This window comes from Stegostoma tigrinum, chromosome 32 (genome assembly GCF_030684315.1).
Source record: "Stegostoma tigrinum isolate sSteTig4 chromosome 32, sSteTig4.hap1, whole genome shotgun sequence".
In the NCBI taxonomy this organism is placed as follows: Eukaryota; Metazoa; Chordata; class Chondrichthyes; order Orectolobiformes; family Stegostomatidae; genus Stegostoma; species Stegostoma tigrinum.
Window position 1 is genome coordinate 38,597,281 of NC_081385.1, and position 22,082 is coordinate 38,619,362.

At 41.1% G+C, this 22,082-nt stretch overlaps 1 protein-coding gene across 1 annotated transcript in view; it reads left to right on the top strand.

The window, feature by feature from the left end:
- LOC125466875 (pannexin-3-like) overlaps nucleotides 1-14,166 on the top strand; it is a 35,324-nt gene extending 21,158 nt beyond the window's left edge. The window contains exons 3-5 of the mRNA XM_059638925.1: nucleotides 2,178-2,395; nucleotides 11,641-12,329; nucleotides 14,099-14,166. Of these exons, the coding sequence (XP_059494908.1) occupies nucleotides 2,178-2,395; nucleotides 11,641-12,329; nucleotides 14,099-14,166 (975 nt within the window). The remainder of the gene's footprint in view (nucleotides 1-2,177; nucleotides 2,396-11,640; nucleotides 12,330-14,098) is intronic.
- The last annotated feature ends 7,916 nt before the right edge of the window (nucleotides 14,167-22,082 follow it).

A 22,082-nucleotide genomic window follows, 5' to 3' on the forward strand; every position in this document is an offset into this window, starting at 1 on the left:
TGCTAAGAAAGTTCAGTGGCATTGAGGCAGAGGAACTAAGTACAAAAACAGATTACTTATGCTAAACATTTATAAAGTCCAGGTCTTGTTAATTATTTATGAACATTCAGCCCTCTCAGTTTCCCAAAGCCTCTCTTGGTTCCAACAATTACAGTAGTAATGTTTAAGAGGTACCTGGACAAACACATGAACAGACAGAGAATAGAGAGATAAGGATCTTTGCAGGCAGATGAGATTAGTTTAGAAGTAGTTTGGGGGGGGGGGGGGGCGGTGGCACAGTGGCTCAGTGGTTAGCACTGCTTCCTCACAGTGCCAGGGATCCGGGTTCAATTACCCCCTCGGGTCACTGTCTGTGTAGGTTTCCTGTAGGTGCTCTGGTTTCCTGCCACAGTCCAAAGATGTGCAGGCTAGGTGGATTGGCCATGCTAAATTCCCATAGTATTCAGGGATGTGTAGATTATGCGGGTTATCGGGGGATGAATCTGGGTCAGTGTGGACTTGTTGGACACTCACCTTTACTAGCTTTATCCCTGTCTCCTTGACCTGTCATCCTCTCTCCCACCCATCCTCCTGCTACCACAGCTCCCCTCTCTATTTATTTCAGAGCCTCCTTCCCCACTTCCCTTTCTGAAGAAGGGTCTAGCCCGAAGTGTCAGCTTTCCTGCTCCTCTGATGCTGCCTGGCCTGCTGTGTTCATCCAGCTCTACACCTTGTTATCTCAGAATTCAGCATTGGCAATTCATACCATTCCCACAAAATGGTTCGTCTCAACTGTCTTGTTCATCTTAATTTTGTATTTGGGTTTAAAGGGAGTATAGTTTAAGTTTGTATATCAATAATCAGTAATTCATTTCATCACATAAGAAGAAGAGTTTATAAGTTTGCTTTCTTGTTTGTTGATGAAACCTGGCATGAGTTATCTTTTCTTGCTCTCAGTCAGACAATAGCCACCCTTCACATATATTTCACATTTATGATGACTTGTAGAATTGTGGGGCTTGGTTTTCAGCAAGTGGTTCTCATTAGAGTAATAACACAGCACATTACCTTGGCAAGGCCAAAGGCTGAGGCGAACTCCCAAAAATCATTGTGGCTGTATGCTGATTGGCGGCAGTGGGTCAAGATTGTGGCTCACCACCACATTTTAAATTTTGTTCATGGAATATGGGAGTTGCTAGCAAAGTCAGTGTTTAATGACCATCCCTAACGGCCTTTGAGGTGTTGGTGGCATGACAGCGCCTTCTTGAACGTTGCCTGAGAGATAAGAATGTCACAGAGCTGCAGAGGATTAAGTTTGAAGGGAAGTTGCAGAAAGATATAAGAACTACAGTTTTAACTATCCTAACACAGGCTTGGATGATAACAGTGTAAAAGACAGAAAAGAAATGTTTATGCATTCAGGAAATGTTTCTTGACCGATAAACTAACAAGATGTATTGCTTGTTCTGGAGAAACTTGCAAGCCAAGAGGGTCAACTTTCAGAAGAGGTACATTTACAGAACGAAGTTCATAAGTTATAAATCATGGCTCAACTTCAATTAGATCATTGTCCAATTTGAACACTGCATTTTATGATGCATACAAAGGTCTTATGGAGGATGCAGAAAAGGTTTATAAGAGTGATTTCAAAGATAAACAACTTCAGCTATTCACTGATATTGTTCTGCTTATACTAGAGGTATGATTAGAGTTCAAAATCACAAGAATCTCAGCTTTGTAGATAGCAAGTAACTGATCCCTCCACCCCCACCCCCACCCCTTGGAAGGATTGAGAACCAGAGGTCACTAACTTAAAACAAATCTCAAAAGAACTGATGATGACATGAGGAAAAACCTTTGTTCACAGTGAATGGTTACAGCACAGGGGCTCCATGGGTGTGATCCAGGCATATTAATTACAGCTTTCAAACGAGTATGTTGATAGAAGATATTAAAAAAAGTGAACATTGGGAGAACAAGGCCAGATAAATTGTTCTTGCTGACGGCCAGCATGGTTTCAACACAGTGAATGACCTCCTCTGCTCAAACCATTCTATGATTCTAGGCTTCAAAAGACAGCTTTGCAGATATCAAAATGCTATTAGTTTTGTATACTTGATTAGAATTTTCCTCTCAGAATTCGTATAATGTATTCTCCCTTGGCGATCAGTGTGACTAGCATTCTCTTATTGTTACAGGTGTTCCCGTACTCTCTGCTGGTGATTGGTATGATCATGTACCTTCCTGCTTTGATCTGGAAAGTGTTTGTTACTCCGACCCTCATCGCTGACCTACTTTTCATTATTGATGAGTTGGACAAAGCCTACAATCGATCCATCAAAGTGGCTCAATTAATTGTAAAGAAACATGAGAATAGCCCCAATGCCAAGCATTTGATCCAAGAAGAATTAGACAGGTAGAAAACCTGTACAAACCTGTGATCTTTGATATGGAAAATGATATAACAAGATTTTCAGGATGAGTGAAGCTCCGCAGAATACACTGGAAGGGACTGATCATTGAATAGAAAAAGGGGTTAATACGTTTATTATACTGGTGCCTAGTAAAATGTTGCAAGGTACTTAATGAAACAAAATTTGGCACTGAGCACAGAGATATTCAGGCAGATGACCAAAAGCTTGGCTAAAGACATAAGTTTAAACAATCATCTTATATTTAAAAAAAAAGCAAAGGAGTCAGAGGATTAGGAGGGGCTTAGGTGTCAGACAGTTGAAGGCACAAATGCCAATAGTCAGGTATGGAAATCAGGAATGTGCAGCAAGCCAGGATTGGAGGAATGGAACTATCTCGGTGGGTTGGACAGCTGGAGGAGTTTGCAGACCGGCAAGATCAAGGAGAGGCTTGAAATGAAGAAAAACTTTGAAATAAAGTTTTAAAATGAGATATTGCCAGACTAGAAGCCAATGAAGGCCACTATGCACAGAAATAGAGATGAATGGAATCTGATGCGAGTTGGGATGTAGGCAACAGAATACTTAATGTCTTAAATTTATGAAGAGTGCAAGGTGAAAGGTATGTGAGTAGATTAAGATTGAAATGTTCAACAATACAGATAATAAACTGAGTGCAGAAGATAGTGATGTGCAATCAATAGAATAGTGCTCTGGTAATTCTCAACATTGACAGTGGATACAATAAAGTCTCACAGTATCAGGTCGAATATAGGCAAGGATGTCTACAATTGATTACTACCTTCCACTCTACTCAACTGATTAATTGGTATTCCTTGACATTGAAGTGAAATCAGCACAAAGAACAGCAAGAGTACAGAATATACTCTATGTGGGGAAGTTCAATGTCTATCACCAAGGATGCCTCAGCAGCATCACCACTGACTGGGCATGTCCTAAAGGATATTGTTGCTAGAGCAGATCTGTGGCAGGTAGCAAAGGGGCCAACAAATTGGGAAACATGTTTTTATTTCAAAACTATACTTTCTTCATTTAAAAAAATCCTTATACACATACACAGGCACTGGAACAGTTTGATTCTGTACAGTCTGTACACAGTGACCGAACAAGCCCACGGCATTTCTTACTTATAAAAGACTATATTTGCATATGATTCAAATCATGTCATTTGATTTCATGAAATAGCTTAAGATAATAGCTAGTACAAAGGCTACGGATTTTGAGTACATTCCAACAGTACTGAAGCCTTATTTTCCAGAAGTGTCAGCACCCTCATGCAAGCTCGTGGAAAAGGCCCAATGTTATCGCTTTTGGTCCTGCCAGTTAAGACATAAGCATTGCCTTGGATGGTGTCAAGCTTCTTGAGTGTTGTTGGAACTTCATTCATCCAGGTCAAGTACAGAATATTTCATCACACTCCTAACTTGGGCATTGTAAATGGTGGATAGGCTTTGAACAGTTATAAAGTGAGTTAATCACTGCAGAACATAGAACATAGAACAGTACAGCACAGAACAGGCCCTTCGGCCCACAATGTTGTGCCGACCATTGATCCTCATGTATGCAACCTCAAATTTCTGTGACCATATACATGTCCAGCAGTCTCTTAAATGACCTCAATGACCTTGCTTCCACAACTGCTGCTGGCAACGCATTCCATGCTCTCACAACTCTCTGCGTAAAGAACCTGCCTCTGACATCCCCTCTATACTTTCCACCAACCAGCTTAAAACTATGACCCCTCGTGCTAGCCATTTCTGCCCTGGGAAATAGTCTCTGGCTATCAACTCTATCTATGCCTCTCATTATCTTGTATACCTCAATTAGGTCCCCTCTCCTCCTCCTTTTCTCCAATGAAAAGAGACCGAGCTCAGTCAACCTCTCTTCATAAGATAAGCCCTCCAGTCCAGGCAGCATCCCGGTAAACCTCCTCTGAACCCTCTCCAAAGCATCCACATCTTTCCTATAATAGGGCGCCCAGAACTGCACACAGTATTCCAAGTGCGGTCTAACCAAAGTTTTATAGAGCTGCAACAAGATCTCACGACTCTTAAACTCAATCCCCCTGTTAATGAAAGCCAAAACACCATATGCTTTCTTAACAACCCTGTCCACTTGGGTGGCCATTTTAAGGGATCTATGTATCTGCACACCAAGATCCCTCTGTTCCTCCACGCTGCCAAGAATCCTATCCTTAATCCTGTACTCAGCTTTCAAATTCGACCTTCCAAAATGCATCACCTCGCATTTATCCAGGTTGAACTCCATCTGCCACCTCTCAGCCCATCTCTGCATCCTGTCAATGTCCCGCTGCAGCCTACAACAGCCCTCTACACTCAACGACACCTCCGACCTTTGTGTCGTCTGCAAACTTGCTGACCCATCCTTCAATCCCCTCGTCCAAGTCATTAATAAAAATTACAAACAGTAGAGGCCCAAGGACAGAGCCCTGTGGAACTCCACTCACCACTGACTTCCAGGCAGAATATTTTCCTTCTACTACCACTCGCTGTCTTCTGTTGGCCAGCCAATTCTGTATCCAAGCAGCTAAGTTCCCCTGTATCCCATTCCTCCTGACCTTCTGAATGAGCCTTCCATGGGGAACCTTATCAAATGCCTTACTGAAGTCCATATACACCACATCCACAGCTCGACCCTCATCAACTTTTCTAGTCACATCCTCAAAAAACTCGATAAGGTTTGTAAGGCATGACCTACCCCTCACAAAGCCGTGTTGACTGTATTTGATCAAGCCATGCTCTTCCAGATGGTCATAAATCTTATCCCTCAGAATCCTTTCTAACACCTTGCAGACGACAGACGTGAGACTTACCGGTCTATAATTGCCGGGGATTTCCCTATTTCCTTTCTTGAAGAGAGGAATTACATTTGCCTCTCTCCAGTCCTCAGGTACGACTCCAGTGGAGAGCGAGGATGCAAAGATCTTCGCAAGTGGCGAAGCAATTTCATTTCTCGCTTCCCAAAGCAGCCGAGGACAAATCTGGTCCGGGCCTGGTGACTTGTCAATCTTAATGTTTGACAAAATTTTCAGCACATCAGCTTCCTCTATCTCTATCCATTCCAGCATGCACACCTGCTCTTCAAAGGTTCCATTCGCTACAAAGTTCGTTTCTTTCGTAAAGACAGAAGCAAAAAACTCATTTAGGGCTTCCCCTACCTCCTCAGGCTCCACACACAAGTTCCCTATGCTATCCCTGATCGGCCCTACTCTTTCTTTGATCATTCTCTTATTCCTCACGTAAGAGTAAAATGCCTTTGTGTTTTCCCGGATTCCTTCTGCCAAGCCTTTCTCGTGCCCCCTCCTGGCTCTCCTCAGACCATTTTTGAGCTCCTTCCTTGCCTGCATGTAATCCTCTCTAGCTGAACTTGACCCTAGCTTCCTCCACCTTATGTAAGCTACCTTCTTCCTTTTCACAAGAAGCTCCACCGCTCTCGTCATCCAAGGTTCCTTTATCTTACCCCTTCTTGCCTGTCTCAGAGGGACATATTTACTCATCACTCCCAACAACTGTTCCTTAAACAGTCTCCACATGTCTATAGTTCCCTTACCATGGAACAACTGCTCCCAGTCCATGCTTTCTAACTCATGTCTAATCGCATCATAGTTTCCTCCTCCCCAATTAAATATCCTCCCATTTTGCCTCATCCTCTCCTTCTCCATAGCTATGTAGAATGTGAGGCAGTTATGGTCACTATCACCAAAATGCTCTCCCACCACAAGATCTGATACCTGCCCCGGCTCGTTTCCGAGCACCAAGTCTAGAATGGCCTCTCCCCTCGTCGGCCTGTCAACGTACTGTGTTAGGAAACCCTCCTGAACACACCTTACAAAAACAGCTCCATTCAAATCTTCTGCTCGAAGGAGGTTCCAAGAACTACCAACCTTTGCTTAACTCTTCTAGACACAATCTGTAAATACCTGTTCCAGGTCATTTCTGGTAGCTGTCAGGGTGGTAATAGTCAGGAATTCAAGATGGTAATGTAATTGAATGTCTTGAAAAGTTGAAAATGGTTAGATTCTGCCTTGTTGGAGATAGTTGTTAACCTGACACTTGTGTGCATGTTAGATAACAAGGTGTAGAGCTGGATGAACACAGCAGGCCAAGCAACATCAGAGGACTAGGAAAGCTGATGTTTTGGGCTTGGCCCTTCAGAAGAAATGTGCATGTTACTTGCCACTTACCAGCCCAAACCATAATGTTCACCAAGTTTTGCTGCATATGGATACAGATCTTTTTAGTGTCTGAGGAGTGGCGAATAGTGAGGATCATTGAGGAATCATCACAGAACATCCCCAACTCTGACCTTATGATGGAGACATTGAAGTAGCTAAAGATGTTTCGGCATAGGGCACTACCCTGCAGACCTTCTGCACTGGATAGACAATAAATGTGGCCGCCTTCACGTTGCCCAATTCCAAGAAAGAAAATAAACTCTTGCCCAAGTGTTCCCACAGGTATTGACACGGGCACTTGTGCCCAATTCATTTACCAGCACCAGATCCAACACAACCTTCCTTATAATTGGGCCAGGAAAACTGATCCTCATCTGTTAATTACATAAGAATTGACTGGGAAGTGTCAAAGTACATGATATCACCACTGTAGAATTTTTTTATAACATACAAACAGACTCTTTGGTCCAACCGGTCGTGCTGACCAAAATCCCAAACCTCTCCTTGTAACTGAAACCCTCCATTTCCAGCAACATCCTATGAATCTCTCCTGATCCCTCTCCAGCTTAATAATATCCTTCCTAACAGGGACAGAAGAGGCCTTACCAATGACCTGTACGACCTCAATATAATGTCCGAACGCCTATACTCAAAGGACTGAGCAATGAAGACAAGCATACTAAACATCTTCTTAATCACTGTATCCATTTGTGATGCAAACTTCAAAGAATTAAGTTTCTGAACTGCTAGGGCTCTCTTTTCCATAACACTGCCCAAAGTCCAACTTATGATTGTTTGAGTTTATCCTTTATTTGTTTCACCAAAATGCCATATCTTGCAATTATCTGAGCTGAACTCTATTTGCCACTCTTCAGTCGATTGACCCAATTGATCAAGATCTTCTTCACTGTCCACTATGCCACCAATCTTAGTGTTATCTGTAAATTTACTAACCATGCTTTCTACATTCTCATATTTAATATGTTTATATTATCTATTTATATTTGTATTCTAAACACTTTCTATATTCTGCAGATTTTTTTTATCTCTTTATCTCTCACTGGAAACCCAGTGGGATACCCAAGTAGTATCGTCACCCTGTTTTTGCTTTTCAACTCTAAAAGATGGATTCTGTCCCCACCCTTTCAAAGAAACTGTTCTTTCTTATTCGTTCCTAATCTGTACTGCCATTATATCTTCCTTTCTTTCTTCTCTCTTTTCTGAACATTTTATATTCTTCTGTGCATAATACTTTTAAGCCACACTTCCATTATTGGCATTGCTTCATATTCCTAACTGGCTATTTGTGTGTGTAGTTCACCAATCGTGTTCACTGCACTTTGTGCATTTAGCGCATTGCAACTGTATATTGCTTTTCCTACCATCTTTCTTTGTCTGCCTCTAAACAGAACTACTTACTATCTAGAGCTGTGTAACATATCCACTGGTGATGCATGTTTCTAAACTTGGAGCTTTACAAACGTTGAAATGTACATGATTATGGTGATAGTATGACATTTTGTGCTGAAGTCAGCTGGAAGTAACCAATCTTGCAGGACATGTCAGCTGGAGCATGATTTCTTTAGGCCTGTACCAGTATACTGCTAAGTTTGCCGCTTCCAATGTTGAGCAAATCAAATATGTTGCCAATAGGGAGGAAAGAAAGGACAACTAAACCAAGATATCTCTGCATGACGAAATAAAGTGACATTAATATTAAACAAAAAAGCGAGCATATGATAAATATCAAATTTATATGTTGAAGAATTATGCAGAAATGCAAATAGAAAAGGAAACAAATGAGCAAATGGAAAGCATGAGAAAAGTTTAGCGGGTAATGGAACACGGAAGTCTTTACGAACCTATAAATAGCAAACTGAAGTCAACAGAAAGGACCTATCAATTAAGGACAGAAATGAGAGCTTCTTGCAGAGGAAAAGGATATGGTTAAATAATTACTTTGAGCCTGTCATTACTAAAGAAGAGAATATTACCAATGTTATAGTAAATAAGCAGGTAGTGAAATTACATTGGTTAAAAATAAAGAAGTATTTAAAATGATGGCAGTGCTCAAAGCACAGAATGTCAACTTTGTCTACAAATTGAGATAGGATGTATCCAAGATTACTTAGGAAGATAGAAACTGCCTCGGTCTGGCAATATTTATTCAAGCTCCTTGGCTACAGGACTAATGTCAGAATTAATCTGCACTTGAAAAGGCAGGGACTAATCAAGAACAGTGAGCATTATTTTTTAACAGTGGTCATGCCTGATTAACTTCATTGAATTTTTAGAAGAGGTGACCGGGTGCATAGATGACACAATACTTTTGTTATGGTCTACTTGGACTTCAGCAAGGCTTTGATAAGGTCCCGCATAAGAGGCTGACAGCAAAGGTAAGAGCCCATGGGATCCAAGGAAATTTGGTAAATTGGATCCAAAACCAGCTGAGTTGGAGGAAGCAAAGAGGGATGGTCAAAGAGTGTTTTTGTGATTGGAAACTACTGTCCACATAAATTAGTGTTAGGACCTTGCTGTTTGTAGCATGTGTAATAGTATAGCCTTGAATGTACGAGGGTTGATCAATAAGTTTGAAAACGATACAAAAATTGGTGGGTGGTAAATAATGAGGAGGATATCCTTAGACTGCAGAAGAATATAGACAGGTTGGTCAGATAGGTTTAAAAAGATTTCAATCTGGACAATTGCACTTGGGCAGGACAATAAAAGGGATGATAGGTCCCTGGGAAGCACTGGAACTTTGGTGTGCATGTACACTGGTCCCTTAAGCTAGCAGAAAAGGCAGATAAAGTGATTAATGGGCACATGGTTTACATGACTTTGTTAACCAACACATAGAGCTTAAAAGCAGGGAGATTATGTTGCAACTGTATAAAATTTTGGTTAGGTCACAGCTAGAACATTGTGTGGAATTCTGGAATGCACATTATTAGATGGATGTGATTAAATTGGTCAGAGTGTACAGATAATTTGCTAGGTCTTACTACTGGTGGAGGGGTCAATTACCAGAGGGCACAGATTTGTTAAAGGGCAGGAGGTTTTTAGGGGATATGAAGAAAAAGGTTTCATCAAGAATGTGGTGAGACTCTGAAACTCACTGCCTGAAAGACAGTGCTAGAAGCAGAAACTCTCAACATTTAATAAGTATTTGGATGTGAACCTATGATGCTATGGCGTACTATGGGTCAAGTACTGGACAAGTTGTTTAGAATACTTAGATTTTGTTTGACCAGCATAGATTCAAAGGGCTGAAGGGCCTTTTTCTGTGCTGTAGACCTCAATGATTCTAAACAAGGGTTGCAGGTGTATCACTCCTATTAATAAAAGGGGAGATTAAACACAACAGCTACAGATCATCCAAATTAGAATTAGATTTGTTGTCAAATGAATACAGTAAAAAATATACAAGTTGCTGCTTACTGTACCATCTTAGGTACAAAGATCCCTAGGTACAACTTTTTCAGTTACAGTTCTTGGAAACTTAGAGAAGTAAAAAAAGTCCAGCATTGCAGATTTTAGGAATAAATTATAAAATGGAAAAACAAGTTCCGAATAACGGTCTTCCGACCTAGTCCATACTTGCATCCAGCCTCCAGTCCACACCAGGCCTTGACTCCAGACTGGGCCTCGCTTCACCTCAAGGTTCATGAGGCTGGGATATTGCTCTGGTAACACCTTGATTCCGGAAGTCCATGCTAAGGCCATGTCAGGCTGAGAGGCTGCCACATACTGCCCAAAGACCACCATGCTGGGCCATTGGGAGATTGCCTCACCAAGACGGTAGTTCTGAGGCAGTGAGGTCTGAGGCCAGGAGATCAGAGACTGTGAGGTTGGAGCCTGGGAATTCCGAAACTGTGAGGTTGGAAGCCAAGAGGTCAGAATGACAACACTGCAAAAGTATTTTGAGACAATAAAGCCGGAAACTATTTAATTGTCATTTGTAAGAAGATGGGCTGATAATCGACAAGCATCATGATTTGTTAAAGGCAAATCAAGTTAGAACATGGAACAGTAAAGCACGGGAGCAGGCTCTTTATTCTAAGCCGAACATGATACCAAATTAAACTAATCCCTTCTGCTGCCCTTGGTCCATATCCCTCCATTCCTTGCATACTCATGTGCTTATCTAAAAGTCCCTGTAAACAACCCTAACAAAGTGCGATAACAAAGTGTGGGGCTAGATGAACACAGCAGGCCAAGCAGCATCTTAGGAGCACAAAAGCTGATGTTTCGGGCCTAGAGCCTTCATCAGAAAAACTCCAGCATCTGCAGTTCCCATTATCCCTAACATATCTGCCTCCACCACTATGCCAGGCAGCATGTTCCAGACTCCTGGCACTCAAGTAAAAAAACTTGCCCCTCACATCTCTTTAGAACTTTCCCTCTCTCACCTGAAATGCATGGCCCCTAGTATTAGACATTTCAACACTGGGGAAAAGATTGTGACTGTCAACCCTATCCACGCATTTCAGAATTTTAGAGACTTCTATCAAATTTCTACTCTGCGTCCACTGCTCCAGAGAGTTTTTCTAGTCTTTCCTTATAGCTGATATTCTCTAAACCAAGCAGCATTCTGTTCTGCATCCTCTCCAAAGCTCCATGTCCTTTCTGTAATGTGGCAACCAAAACTGAATGCTGTACTCTAAGTATGGCCTAACTAAAGTCTTATAAAGCTGTAACATGACATCCTAATTCTTGTACTCAATTCCCCAACCAATGAAGGCAAGCCTACTTCTCCATTTCATCTGAGGGCCCGGGGCCTTTAAATAGTTGAGGTCATATTGCATTGTGTGAATCCAAGTAACACCAACTGAAACACAGCAGACACCAAACCGGACAGTAAAATGATCATTATAGTGCGAGATCAAAATCAGGCATTCCCATTATGTGTTGCAAACTATCAGCTATGCATTAACAAAAGGCCTATCCTTCCAGTGGCACTTGATTAATTGGGAACGTATTGATTGTTTTACTTGAATACTCACTTTCTTTGTGTTTGTTTTGTGTTGAAAGAGCTCGAAGGGAGAAGTTCTTTGAGTTTCCACTTCTACAGCGTTACTTGGCTTGCAAGAGTCGCTCCCATTATTTTGTCTGCATGTACTACATGAGGCAGCTACTTATGTTGGTTTTCATTTCTGTCGCTTGCCTTTACCTCGTTTATTGCCATTTCCCAGCATTTTTCCAGGATGAATTCAGTTGCTCTATCAAATCAGGACTCCTGGCCAATGACCCTGATATCCCACCTGTGATCCAGTGTAAGCTGACTTCAGTGACTATATTCAAGATGATTAGCGTGGTCAATGGTGCTGTCTACCTTCTCTTAGCCCCCATGATTGTTTACACCCTGCTGCAGCTCTGTTACTGGGACAAACAATTTTTGGCTGTATATGAGATGCTTCCTGCATTTGAGTTGGTTAGTAAGAAGATGCTGGGCTGTGCTCTGAATGACCTCAACATCATTCTCCAATTCCTGCGTGCAAACATCAATCAACTGGAGTCATTTAATCGTCTGGCGGTGCTGTGCATTGTGAAGGATGTGGGTACAGGAGGTAAAGGTTACACGCTGGTAGATATGATGACACTGCTTGTAGGGTTGGAAAACTACACACGTGAAGGTGGCAACTGCACTACTGCAAGCACAGAAAATGGGGAGATTGGATTGCATCATCGGGGATATCTGGGTTCTCGAGAATGGCACCAAGGTAAGTGACAAACAACAATATCACAATAAGATGATCTCAAATTTCAAGCTAAATCTTAAAGGCATAACACAGCAGCAATAAGTCAGATAATAGCAATAGGGGTGTCTTTTAATTGACTCGGGTGATGTGGAAGTAGGCCAGTATCTTCTGCCCAATTCTAAACATTTAAGTCAGGACATTTGTAAATTTCTCATCTACCTTCTGGCCTTTGAGGGTAGAGATCACGGGTGCTTTCAAGAAGCCTTTCAAATTGCTGTCGTGTATCTTGTACTTCTGCACACTGGTGGCTCAGAAGGATAACGTTTTTAAAAAAAAGCTAGTCGACAATCTCCTGCTCCAAGGTGCTGTACAGCCAGCATTCCACTGGTTCCTTCAACATAGATACAGAGAAAGCAGGAACAGCAGTAAATCATTCAAGCCCACTCAGCTTTTCAATACGATTGTGGTTGAACATTCAACTCAGTTGCCTGTTTCAACTTTCTCTTTGATCCCTTTAGCCCCAAAAACTATCTGGAAATCCTTCTTGAAAACAACAATCTTTCTCTTTACTCTCACAGGTAGCAAGTACATTGTGCCTACTGGAGAGGATCAACTTCTGCAGTTCTTTGTTCTTTCTCTAATCTACATTCCCCTTACTCTACAAACTAATGGTCACAACAATCTCATTCTGATCCTGTTCCTCTTTGAGATCTGGCTGAGACCTGAAGCAAACTTCTCAGATACTCTTTCATGAAGAAGCACCTCCAACATGCAATTCACCTTAATTGCAAGCTGGAAACATCTAAAGCAGAAATGTTCACTTACAACAGTTCCCTGTCCCCAAACTGTTACTACTTTAAGGTTAATTAACAACTGATAGAAACACCAACCACTAAAAGCACTGAACAACAGATTAATCATTTACATTAATCAAAAACCCTAACCAATAAACTAAATAATTTACCCACTCAAGTCCCTATGCTGACAACCAGATTTGAATGTTGCTGTCTATCTATGGTCTACCACTCTACTCTAAACAATCTCTGCTATCGTCCTTTGGCATACGGCATTCAAATTTGCCTGTTCTGACTGCATTAATGTCTGTTCTAACTTCCTCAGTATTAAGATAGATACAAAATTACCAAAACTGGAAATCTGAAATGGAAAAGAGATTGTGAGAAAATGCTGCTTTGCATGTCAATTTCTTTCAAAAATAAAAAAAATGCTGCAGCATCATTACTGGACTAATAAATATGCACTGGATTAAATTAATGTTAACACAATTACAAATGTAGGTGTTTGCAATCTTACAACATTTAATCAAACTCTAAGGAATTCCAAAATACTTACAACCAAAGAGATATTTTTCAAAACCAGTAATTTGCGTTTCACAGGCAAACGCCGTAGATAATATGCACACAGCACAATCTTCAAAACAAATGGCCTGCTAACATGTTTTTGACAGTAGTGATTAAAAGATAGATGTTCCCCAACTGATCAGATCATTACATGCTCCTTCTCCAACACTGCTGCAGTTGGCACCTTTATTCCACTTCAGAAAGCACACCTGGCCATTCTTTTAATATCTCATCAAAACTTCAGCTTTTCTAGCAATGCTGTATTTCCACCAAACTGCACAGCAATTTCAACATTGATTAGAGTTTCAAGGTCCATCATGAGGATTAAAATTCATATAATGGAATGGCATTAACTAAGACAAACAGGAAACTCTTAAGTGTATTTATTTATACAATGTTTATTCATATACCATTTTTTTGATTATAATCCAGGACGATTTCAAACAAGGGAGGCTACAGATTGGACTTGTGGAAACCCTCAGAGCTCCTCAAGTTGCTGATACCACACAATGGCAATAACTAGACTCTTCAATTTCCCCATATTTTGCCTTAAAATGTATTTGTAATAAAACATTAAAGCACATTCACGGAACATGTGCTCAAAGGACTGTAACAAGTTATTGTAAATGATACAGATTGGGTGGCACATATTAATATTCTCACAAAAAAGTTTTATTCTATTCTCTAATTCATGCAGTTTCAGATGTAATATGTATTTCTGGTCATGGGGGGTGCACTGTGTCTTGCTCCTGCGCTGAACTTATATGTCTAATCCCACAGGTTGGGGAGCATATATTATCTGTACAATAAGATGATATTTACATAATGTGAATATTTCCTGGACCACGGATAATGTATACTCCAAGTCACATGAGTACCACATGTGTTGTAAATTATCTAAACCAAAGGATGGGCAACGTACTACTTTTACCACTGCAAAGGCTGCATATAGTATCTGTACTATGACTGATGTTTCTCAACCTCATTTTCCTGCCTTCTCTCTGTAACCCTCGATCTCCTTATTAATTAAGAACTTATCTATCTCTGTTTTAAGTACACTCAATAACATGGTCTGCACAGCCTTCTGCAACAGTGAGATCCACAGATTAACCACCTTTTAGCTGAAGAAATGCTTCGCCATCTCAGTTCTAAGCAGTCGTCCTTCACTCTCCAGCTGTGTCCATTTAGTCCTAGCCGAAACTACTAATGGAAACATCTCCTCCATGCTTCTCAATATTCTGTAAGCTTCAACAAGACCCTCCTTAACGTTCTAATCTTAACCTCCATCCAGTACAGACCTAGAGGCTGAAACAGCTCCTCATATAAACCCTTCATCCCCAAGATCATTTTTGTAAACGTCCACTGAACTCCAACATAAACACATCATTCCTTAGATACGGGATCCAAAACTGCTCAAAATATTCCAAATGTGGTCTGACCAGAGCCTTATACAACCTCAGCAGTACATCTCTGCTCTTGTATTCTAGCCCATTTGAAATTAATGCAAACATTGCGTTTGGCTTCCTAACTGCCAGAGTTGCCAGTACCACATAATAAGATGTATATCCTCCTTCCAATTGCAGGATATACACATATATAACCAGGGGTTTACAGATTTCGGTTACATCAGTTTGATGGAAGCTAACACATGGTTCAGAAAGACACTAGTGTGCAGTTCCATCCTCCTATTGGTTGAAGTAGACCTGGGCCTATCTTGTCATCCTGCCCTGAATGACATAAGCAATAGTTTGGCATTCCCTGAGTATTGCTGAAACAAAGTGAAAATTGTCAAAGTTTTTCTGTCTTGTATTCACCAGGATATGGACCAAGGTAAAGAAAACATAAACCTTTATACTTTGAGAATGAAATGCTGATTGGCTGGCAAATGGCCACTGATTGGTACAAGGACTGCCATGGAGAATGCACTAGTTAATGATGGCTGACAGGTAATTGCCAAGATTTGTTTAAGTTCTAAACTACAGATTCTGCTGTGTCAAAGCAGTACCCCTGAGAAATGAATCAGAGAAGGCTATCACCTATTTTGTTGAGTTGAAGCAGGTGCACTGCAAGTGTCTGTCTGCAAAGAATGGGTTTTCATGTCCAGTTCTGAGGAAGGGTCACTCAACATGAAACATTAACTCTGAATTCTCTCCACTGACACTGCCAGACCTGCTGAGCTTTTTTAGCAATTTGTTTTTGTTTCTGATTTACATCATCGTGCAGTTCTTTCAGCTTTTATTTAGGATTTCAAGTCCCATATCCTCCACGGAGTGTAATATCATCTCTGAACAGGCTGATTACAAGAACAAAGAACTGGATATATGTAACGTCTGGTACTAGCAAGTGCACAACATTGAGAACCTGCCTAGCAATCCTAAACTGGCAGTCAATATCTTTCTTCACACACAAGAATACGTAATAAATGTTGTCCATTCACCGAATTACATCAGTTGGATACTTTTAAATGTTGCAAGGACGAGCTGGTTAGGTATAACACCCTACTCGTTGTGACATGCCATAAAGATATGTTGTCAGGTTTGATTTGTCACTCATTGGGAATACGGACCGAGCAACAAATAAGCACTGAAATTTGTATGAGTGATAATGGGAACTGCAGATGCTGGAGAATCCAAGATAATAAAATGTGAGGCTGGATGAACACAGCAGGCCAAGCAGCATCTCAGGAGCACAAAAGCTGATGTTTCGGGCCTAGACCCTTCATCAGAGAGGGGGATGGGGTGAGGGTTCTGGAATAAATAGGGAGAGAGGGGGAGGTGGACCGAAGATGGAGAGAAAAGAAGATAGGTGGAGAGGAGAGTATAGATCCCTCTCCACCTATCTTCTTTTCTCTCCATCTTCGGTCCACCTCCCCCTCTCTCCCTATTTATTCCAGAACCCTGACCCCAAACCCCTCTCTGATGAAGGGTCTAGGCCCGAAACGTCAGCTTTTGTGCTTCTGAGATGCTGCTGGGCCTGCTGTGTTCATCCAGCCTCACATTTTATTAACTGAAATTTGTATACCACATTACTCAGAGTGATAGGCAGAATGTCTCTGGTTTGACAGCATAGCACCCTTCTAGTGGCAGACACTATCCATGTTGCTGCTAAGTTGTTCACCTGTTGCTCAAACTTGTGGGATACCATACTGGGCATTTTGTGGACCAAACTGATGTTTATAAATTTGCATGACACATATAGCAAGAAATGATCTGTTCAGTGTAGCCATTAGCTTGCAATGACAGCTTTGATGCATCTTATTTCAACATCAACCCTGCAAACAAATAGCTCAAACATTATTTATGATGATGTCTACATGACCAATCTTATACTGCATGGAATTGCAAGAACCCTAATGTGTTAGCTGACCAATAAAGATGGGATTACAGTAATCAGTACTAGATTGTGCACTGCCGATTTTTGAAGTAGGACATGTAGAAAAGGAAGCTAATTTGACTACTTTATTTTAAAGGTAAACATGAACATGAGATGAAGCCCCTTACCATATGTAAAGAGATACTTACAAAAGTGCTGCAAAAATGCTGAGGATTTGAAATGAAAACAGAAAATGCCAGAGAAACTCTGCATCTGTGGAGCTTGATGCGGTTCTTCTTTGGAAGAAATATTAACTGTTCTTCTCTCTCCACAGTTGTAGACCTGCTGAGTTTCTCTAGCAATTTGTTTTTAATTGAAGAAATTCTTACTTGCAGCTACAGATTCAAATACAGAAAATGTATCAATTACATATTAGATTACTATGACAAAGATCTGTATCACAAACATCTATGATGTATTTGAGTACTCTACTGGGGAGATAGCAGTTATAAGACGGGCCTTATTGTAAATAGGGCTCAAGACAATAACCGATGATGAATTAAGGTGCTATAAGACCACCTCTGGATCACGAGTACCCTGACCAGAATATTTCTAGCTGTTTATTGCACAAAATCATGGACGGGCCAATGACCATCATGTTTGGTGCAAAAAGTGCCTAGTTTACCTCAGATATCCTGGAAGGTCAAGGAATCTCAAAATTTTGAGCAACAGCTAAACAGCTATAGCAACACATGTGGTGCTTACCACTAACAAGATACTGGTGTCAAGTACAAAAGACATTCTACATATCACACAAATGAACAATGTACTTTTTAAAAAAAAACATTCATGGGATTTGACACTTCTGCCTGGGCCAGCATTTATTGCTCGTCCCCAATTGCTTGAGAAGGTGATGATAATGAGGTGTACAGCTGAATGATCACAGAAGGCCAAGCAGCACCAGAAGAGCAGGAAGGCTGATGTTTCAGGCCTAGACCCTTCTTCAGAAATGGGGAAGGGGAAGGGGGTTCTGAAGTAAATAGGGAGAGAGAGGGAGGCAGAAAGCTGATGAATAGGGGAGAAGATAGGTGGAGAGGTGACAGACAGGGAGTTGCAGTGGGAGAGAGATCCACTGAGATTGTTTTGGAGGGAGGGAGGTAACTTCTTCACGGTAGACATCCTTTGAAGAGGCTTCGCAGAGAGGTTAAAATTGTTTCAGAGATAGGAGGAACTGCAGATGCTGGACAATAGCAAGGTGTAGAGCTGGATGAACACAGCAGGCCAAGCAGCATCAGAGGAGCAGGAAAGCTGACGTTTCGGGCCTAGACCCTTCTTCAGAAAAAGGGTCAGAAGAAGGGTCTAGGACCGAAACGTCAGCTTTCCTGCTCCTCTGATGCTGCTTGGCCTGCTGTGTTCATCCAGCTCTACACCTTATTATCTCTATTATCAAAGAACAGGATATATGTAGCTTCTGCTACTGGCAAGTGCATGATACTGACAGCCTAACTGGTAATCCGAAATTGGCAGTCAAGAAGTTCCTCGATTTTGACACAATGGCAATAAAGAAACAATTGTGATGTACACCATCTGCCTCAAAAACCGTTAAGTCATATCAAGTGGCATATCCCTTTGACTATTTGCAAAAAGCCAGGTACTGACCGTAGCCCAACCCGATTACACTTGCAAAACTCAATTCAGTGTCCAAAATTAGATATAATTTTGCCATTGGACAATACTTGCCAAATAATCTTTTGTGTGTGAAGAATTGCACTGACAACCGATTTAGGATTGCACGTTGGACTTACATGACACACTGGTAGTAGCTCTACATGTTAGTACACAGGGGCAATGGTTCAACTCAACAAAGCAGGTGTCTGACATTTCTCAGTGTGTTGCCAACCAATCAGCAGTCTCCGCTCATAGAGTATCATAGTTGATTGCCTTTTACTTTGGAACTGCTATTAAATTGGCCTGAGGAATGCAAAATGAAAAGCCTTGATAATTTTTATTCTCCAAGCAATGCTCAAACTCTCTGCACCACCTAATGACCATTTATTCGTTACAACACTGATGGGATTCAAATTCCACTGCTGCACAAGCCATATCAGAACTGTACGTGTTTTAATTAATTAACAAATGGTCAATTTATTTCTCGTTATTATGGTTTTCTAGAACAAAAGAGGCTTTCATCAGATTTCTCAAGTAAAAAAAAGCAATAACTTGGTTATTAAGAACAAATTTGGTATTTAAATAGGTGGCAAAACAAGTTAAATAAGATATTATGCAGACTTATGCAGATATATGCTCCATCTCTCTCTCTCTCTCTCTCTCTCACACACACACACACCCCCCACACCCCCCCCACCAAGCTCTGCAGAGATATCATTGATTTGGAAAAAGTTGCAAGAAACAACACCCTTGATTTGCTGCTGACGGACAATTGTTGACAGTCACGGAATGATTGGGGGTGGGGTTGGGGGATGGGGAAGAGAGCTTCATGCCAGATTTTAGATCCAGATGGAAAACAGTGAGGAGTCCTGTTACCTTAAATTTTTATTTTTTCCCCCCTGAAGTATGATTGAAAGAGGTAGTCTTTCTTCGAACATATTTCTCTTACACATAAAGAGAAAAACAAGAAAAGAGTACTGCTGCATCTCACAGGTCTCTTCTCAACGTCCACATCTAGATATCCATTTAAAAAGTAACTACAGTTCAGAGAATATTGCAAGGCAACTAACTTCCAGCACAGATTCAAGGCTTGTCTAAGCCTGTTTGTTTTACAATTAAGTCATGAAATTAATCTCTTATCTCTTCATAAGAACTTTGATGGATACAATTTCCACAAGGGCTTTTTTTTAAGCACTGGGCAAACTCCCTCTTCCCTTATCTCTTAACTTCTATTTTCCAAGAAATTGCAATAAAATTCTTCATCATCTGAGCTTAGACCAGAGTTCCATTTTCTAGGAGACAATAAGGACTGCAGATGCTGGAAGCCAGAGTCAATAAACATGGCACTGGGAAAGCACAGCAGGTCAGGCAGCATCCAAGGAGCAGGAAAGTCAACATTTCGGGCTGAAACCCTTTGTCCCAATATTGACTTTCCTGATCGTCGAATGCTGTCTGACCTGCTCTATTTTTCCAGCTCCACATTTATTGACTCTGAGTTCTATTTTCTAGTTTCTCATAGTCCATCACATATATATGTTCCCAACAACAATCCTTGAACAGTTAAGGATTTTACCTGGATAAAATATATTGCCTGCAGTAAGATGTACAACCACATGACAGTCCTGAGATTCAAATGAAATGGCAACAGCAGCATTAGCAAAGTGTGACTATTTTTAGTCAACCTATTCAGACATGACACTCTGAAGCAGGTGGGATGTAGGGATGCTACCACTGCATCATAAAACCCTCACTGACAGTGTGTATAAAACAAATAATGAGTGAATTTGAGAATGTGACATCACATTAACTGCAAAGGATGACACAGCACAAGATGTGTGCTGGAGGGTACCTATTAAAACACCCATAGTCAAGTGTTATCCTCCTTTTCCCAATTTTACCAATGGCATGGGATACAAAGAGGCTCAGAGACTGATCTTAGGAACTCTTCAGCTGTGGAGGGAGTTGGCACCATACTATGAAACTGTGTGCCACTGTTTCTTGAAACAACACCATGTCGTTTAGAGGCACTGCAGATGGCAAAGCAAAATGATGTGCAGTTAATAGAAAGGCGTCTCTCAGGTCCACAGCTGCAACTAGAAGCAAGGCAAGAGACACATCACCATGGAGCCTTCATCTACACATGAACAGAGAATGACAATCAACCAATGTGTGCAGCGTTATAGGCGACACTAACTGAACATTTCTGCCTGCAGTTCTTTTTGGAGATTACAGGAATGTAGGAACAGGAAAAGGCCATTCAACGTCTTGAATCTGTTCCACCATTCAATTAGATTCTTGGCTGATCCATGGCCTCCATATACATGACTTTGGCCTACATCTTTTAATACCTTTGCTTAACAAAAAAAATCAATCTCGGATTTAAAATTAACAGCTGATCTTCCAACACTGCTAAAATAATGCACAGAGGCCAGTATCCCATCAGCAAGACACATTTTATTTAAATGTTCACTGCACATGGGCTCAGACCAGACAGTTCAGCCTGAGGAAGTCTTCTGAAACTCTTGTTATTATCTGTCAGACAGGGCTCCAATTGGCTCAATCGAGGTTCTCAGTCAATGAGATCCATCTGGCCCCAGATCCAATCGCTACAACTGCTGTATGTTGAAGCAAGATCCAAACATCTACCAATCTCTGAGGGTAGGAGGGCTTCCTAACATGTCTCCTGTTGAGCTGGCCCTAATTCTTATACTATGTTCCTGGTTCTAGAAAACCCACCCATTGGAAATATTTATCTACCTTGTCTTTTCCTGGAAAATCTTATATGAGATTATCTGGAGATTTATGCAGCATTTCTGAGTCAGAAGCCCATCAATGCATAAAGGAGGCCACAAATACCATGCACCATCAGAAAAACCAGTATATAAAACAACCAACTAGGTCAGTCAGATTGGGATAGCCATTCACATTTGGGCCTTAGATGCTAACTGTAGATATAGGGGGTCACTGACTGCACTCATAGCCACTACTACATATTCACATCAGTTTTGTGAATAGGAAGGGTTTCCAAACCCTCAACAATCCGTTTCACTTTACGAGGTGTACTAACCAGTAATTAAATAAAATGCATTTGGGATACCTGCATTACGTGCCTGATCATCCCTGTTTATGTAGAAGCCATCTACTACCCCTCTACCTGAACACACAAGCGTGGTTACCTTCTGAAATGCGCAATCAAAGACAAGTGAGGTATCCTGAAGTTTCCTTATGGAACAGGATTTGCCTTCCATGAGACTTAGGCTTGCTATCCCAGGATTGAATTACCAGAGACTGTAGTCCACCAACCTAAGTATAAAAGGGGATGCGGTCCTGCAGACAGATGATAGGAGCATGGCCAAACCAGTACATAGTATTTCAGATGCTCACCACTGAGCAGCATAATTGCACTAAGACATCTTTATCCATTTTGCCGTAAAAG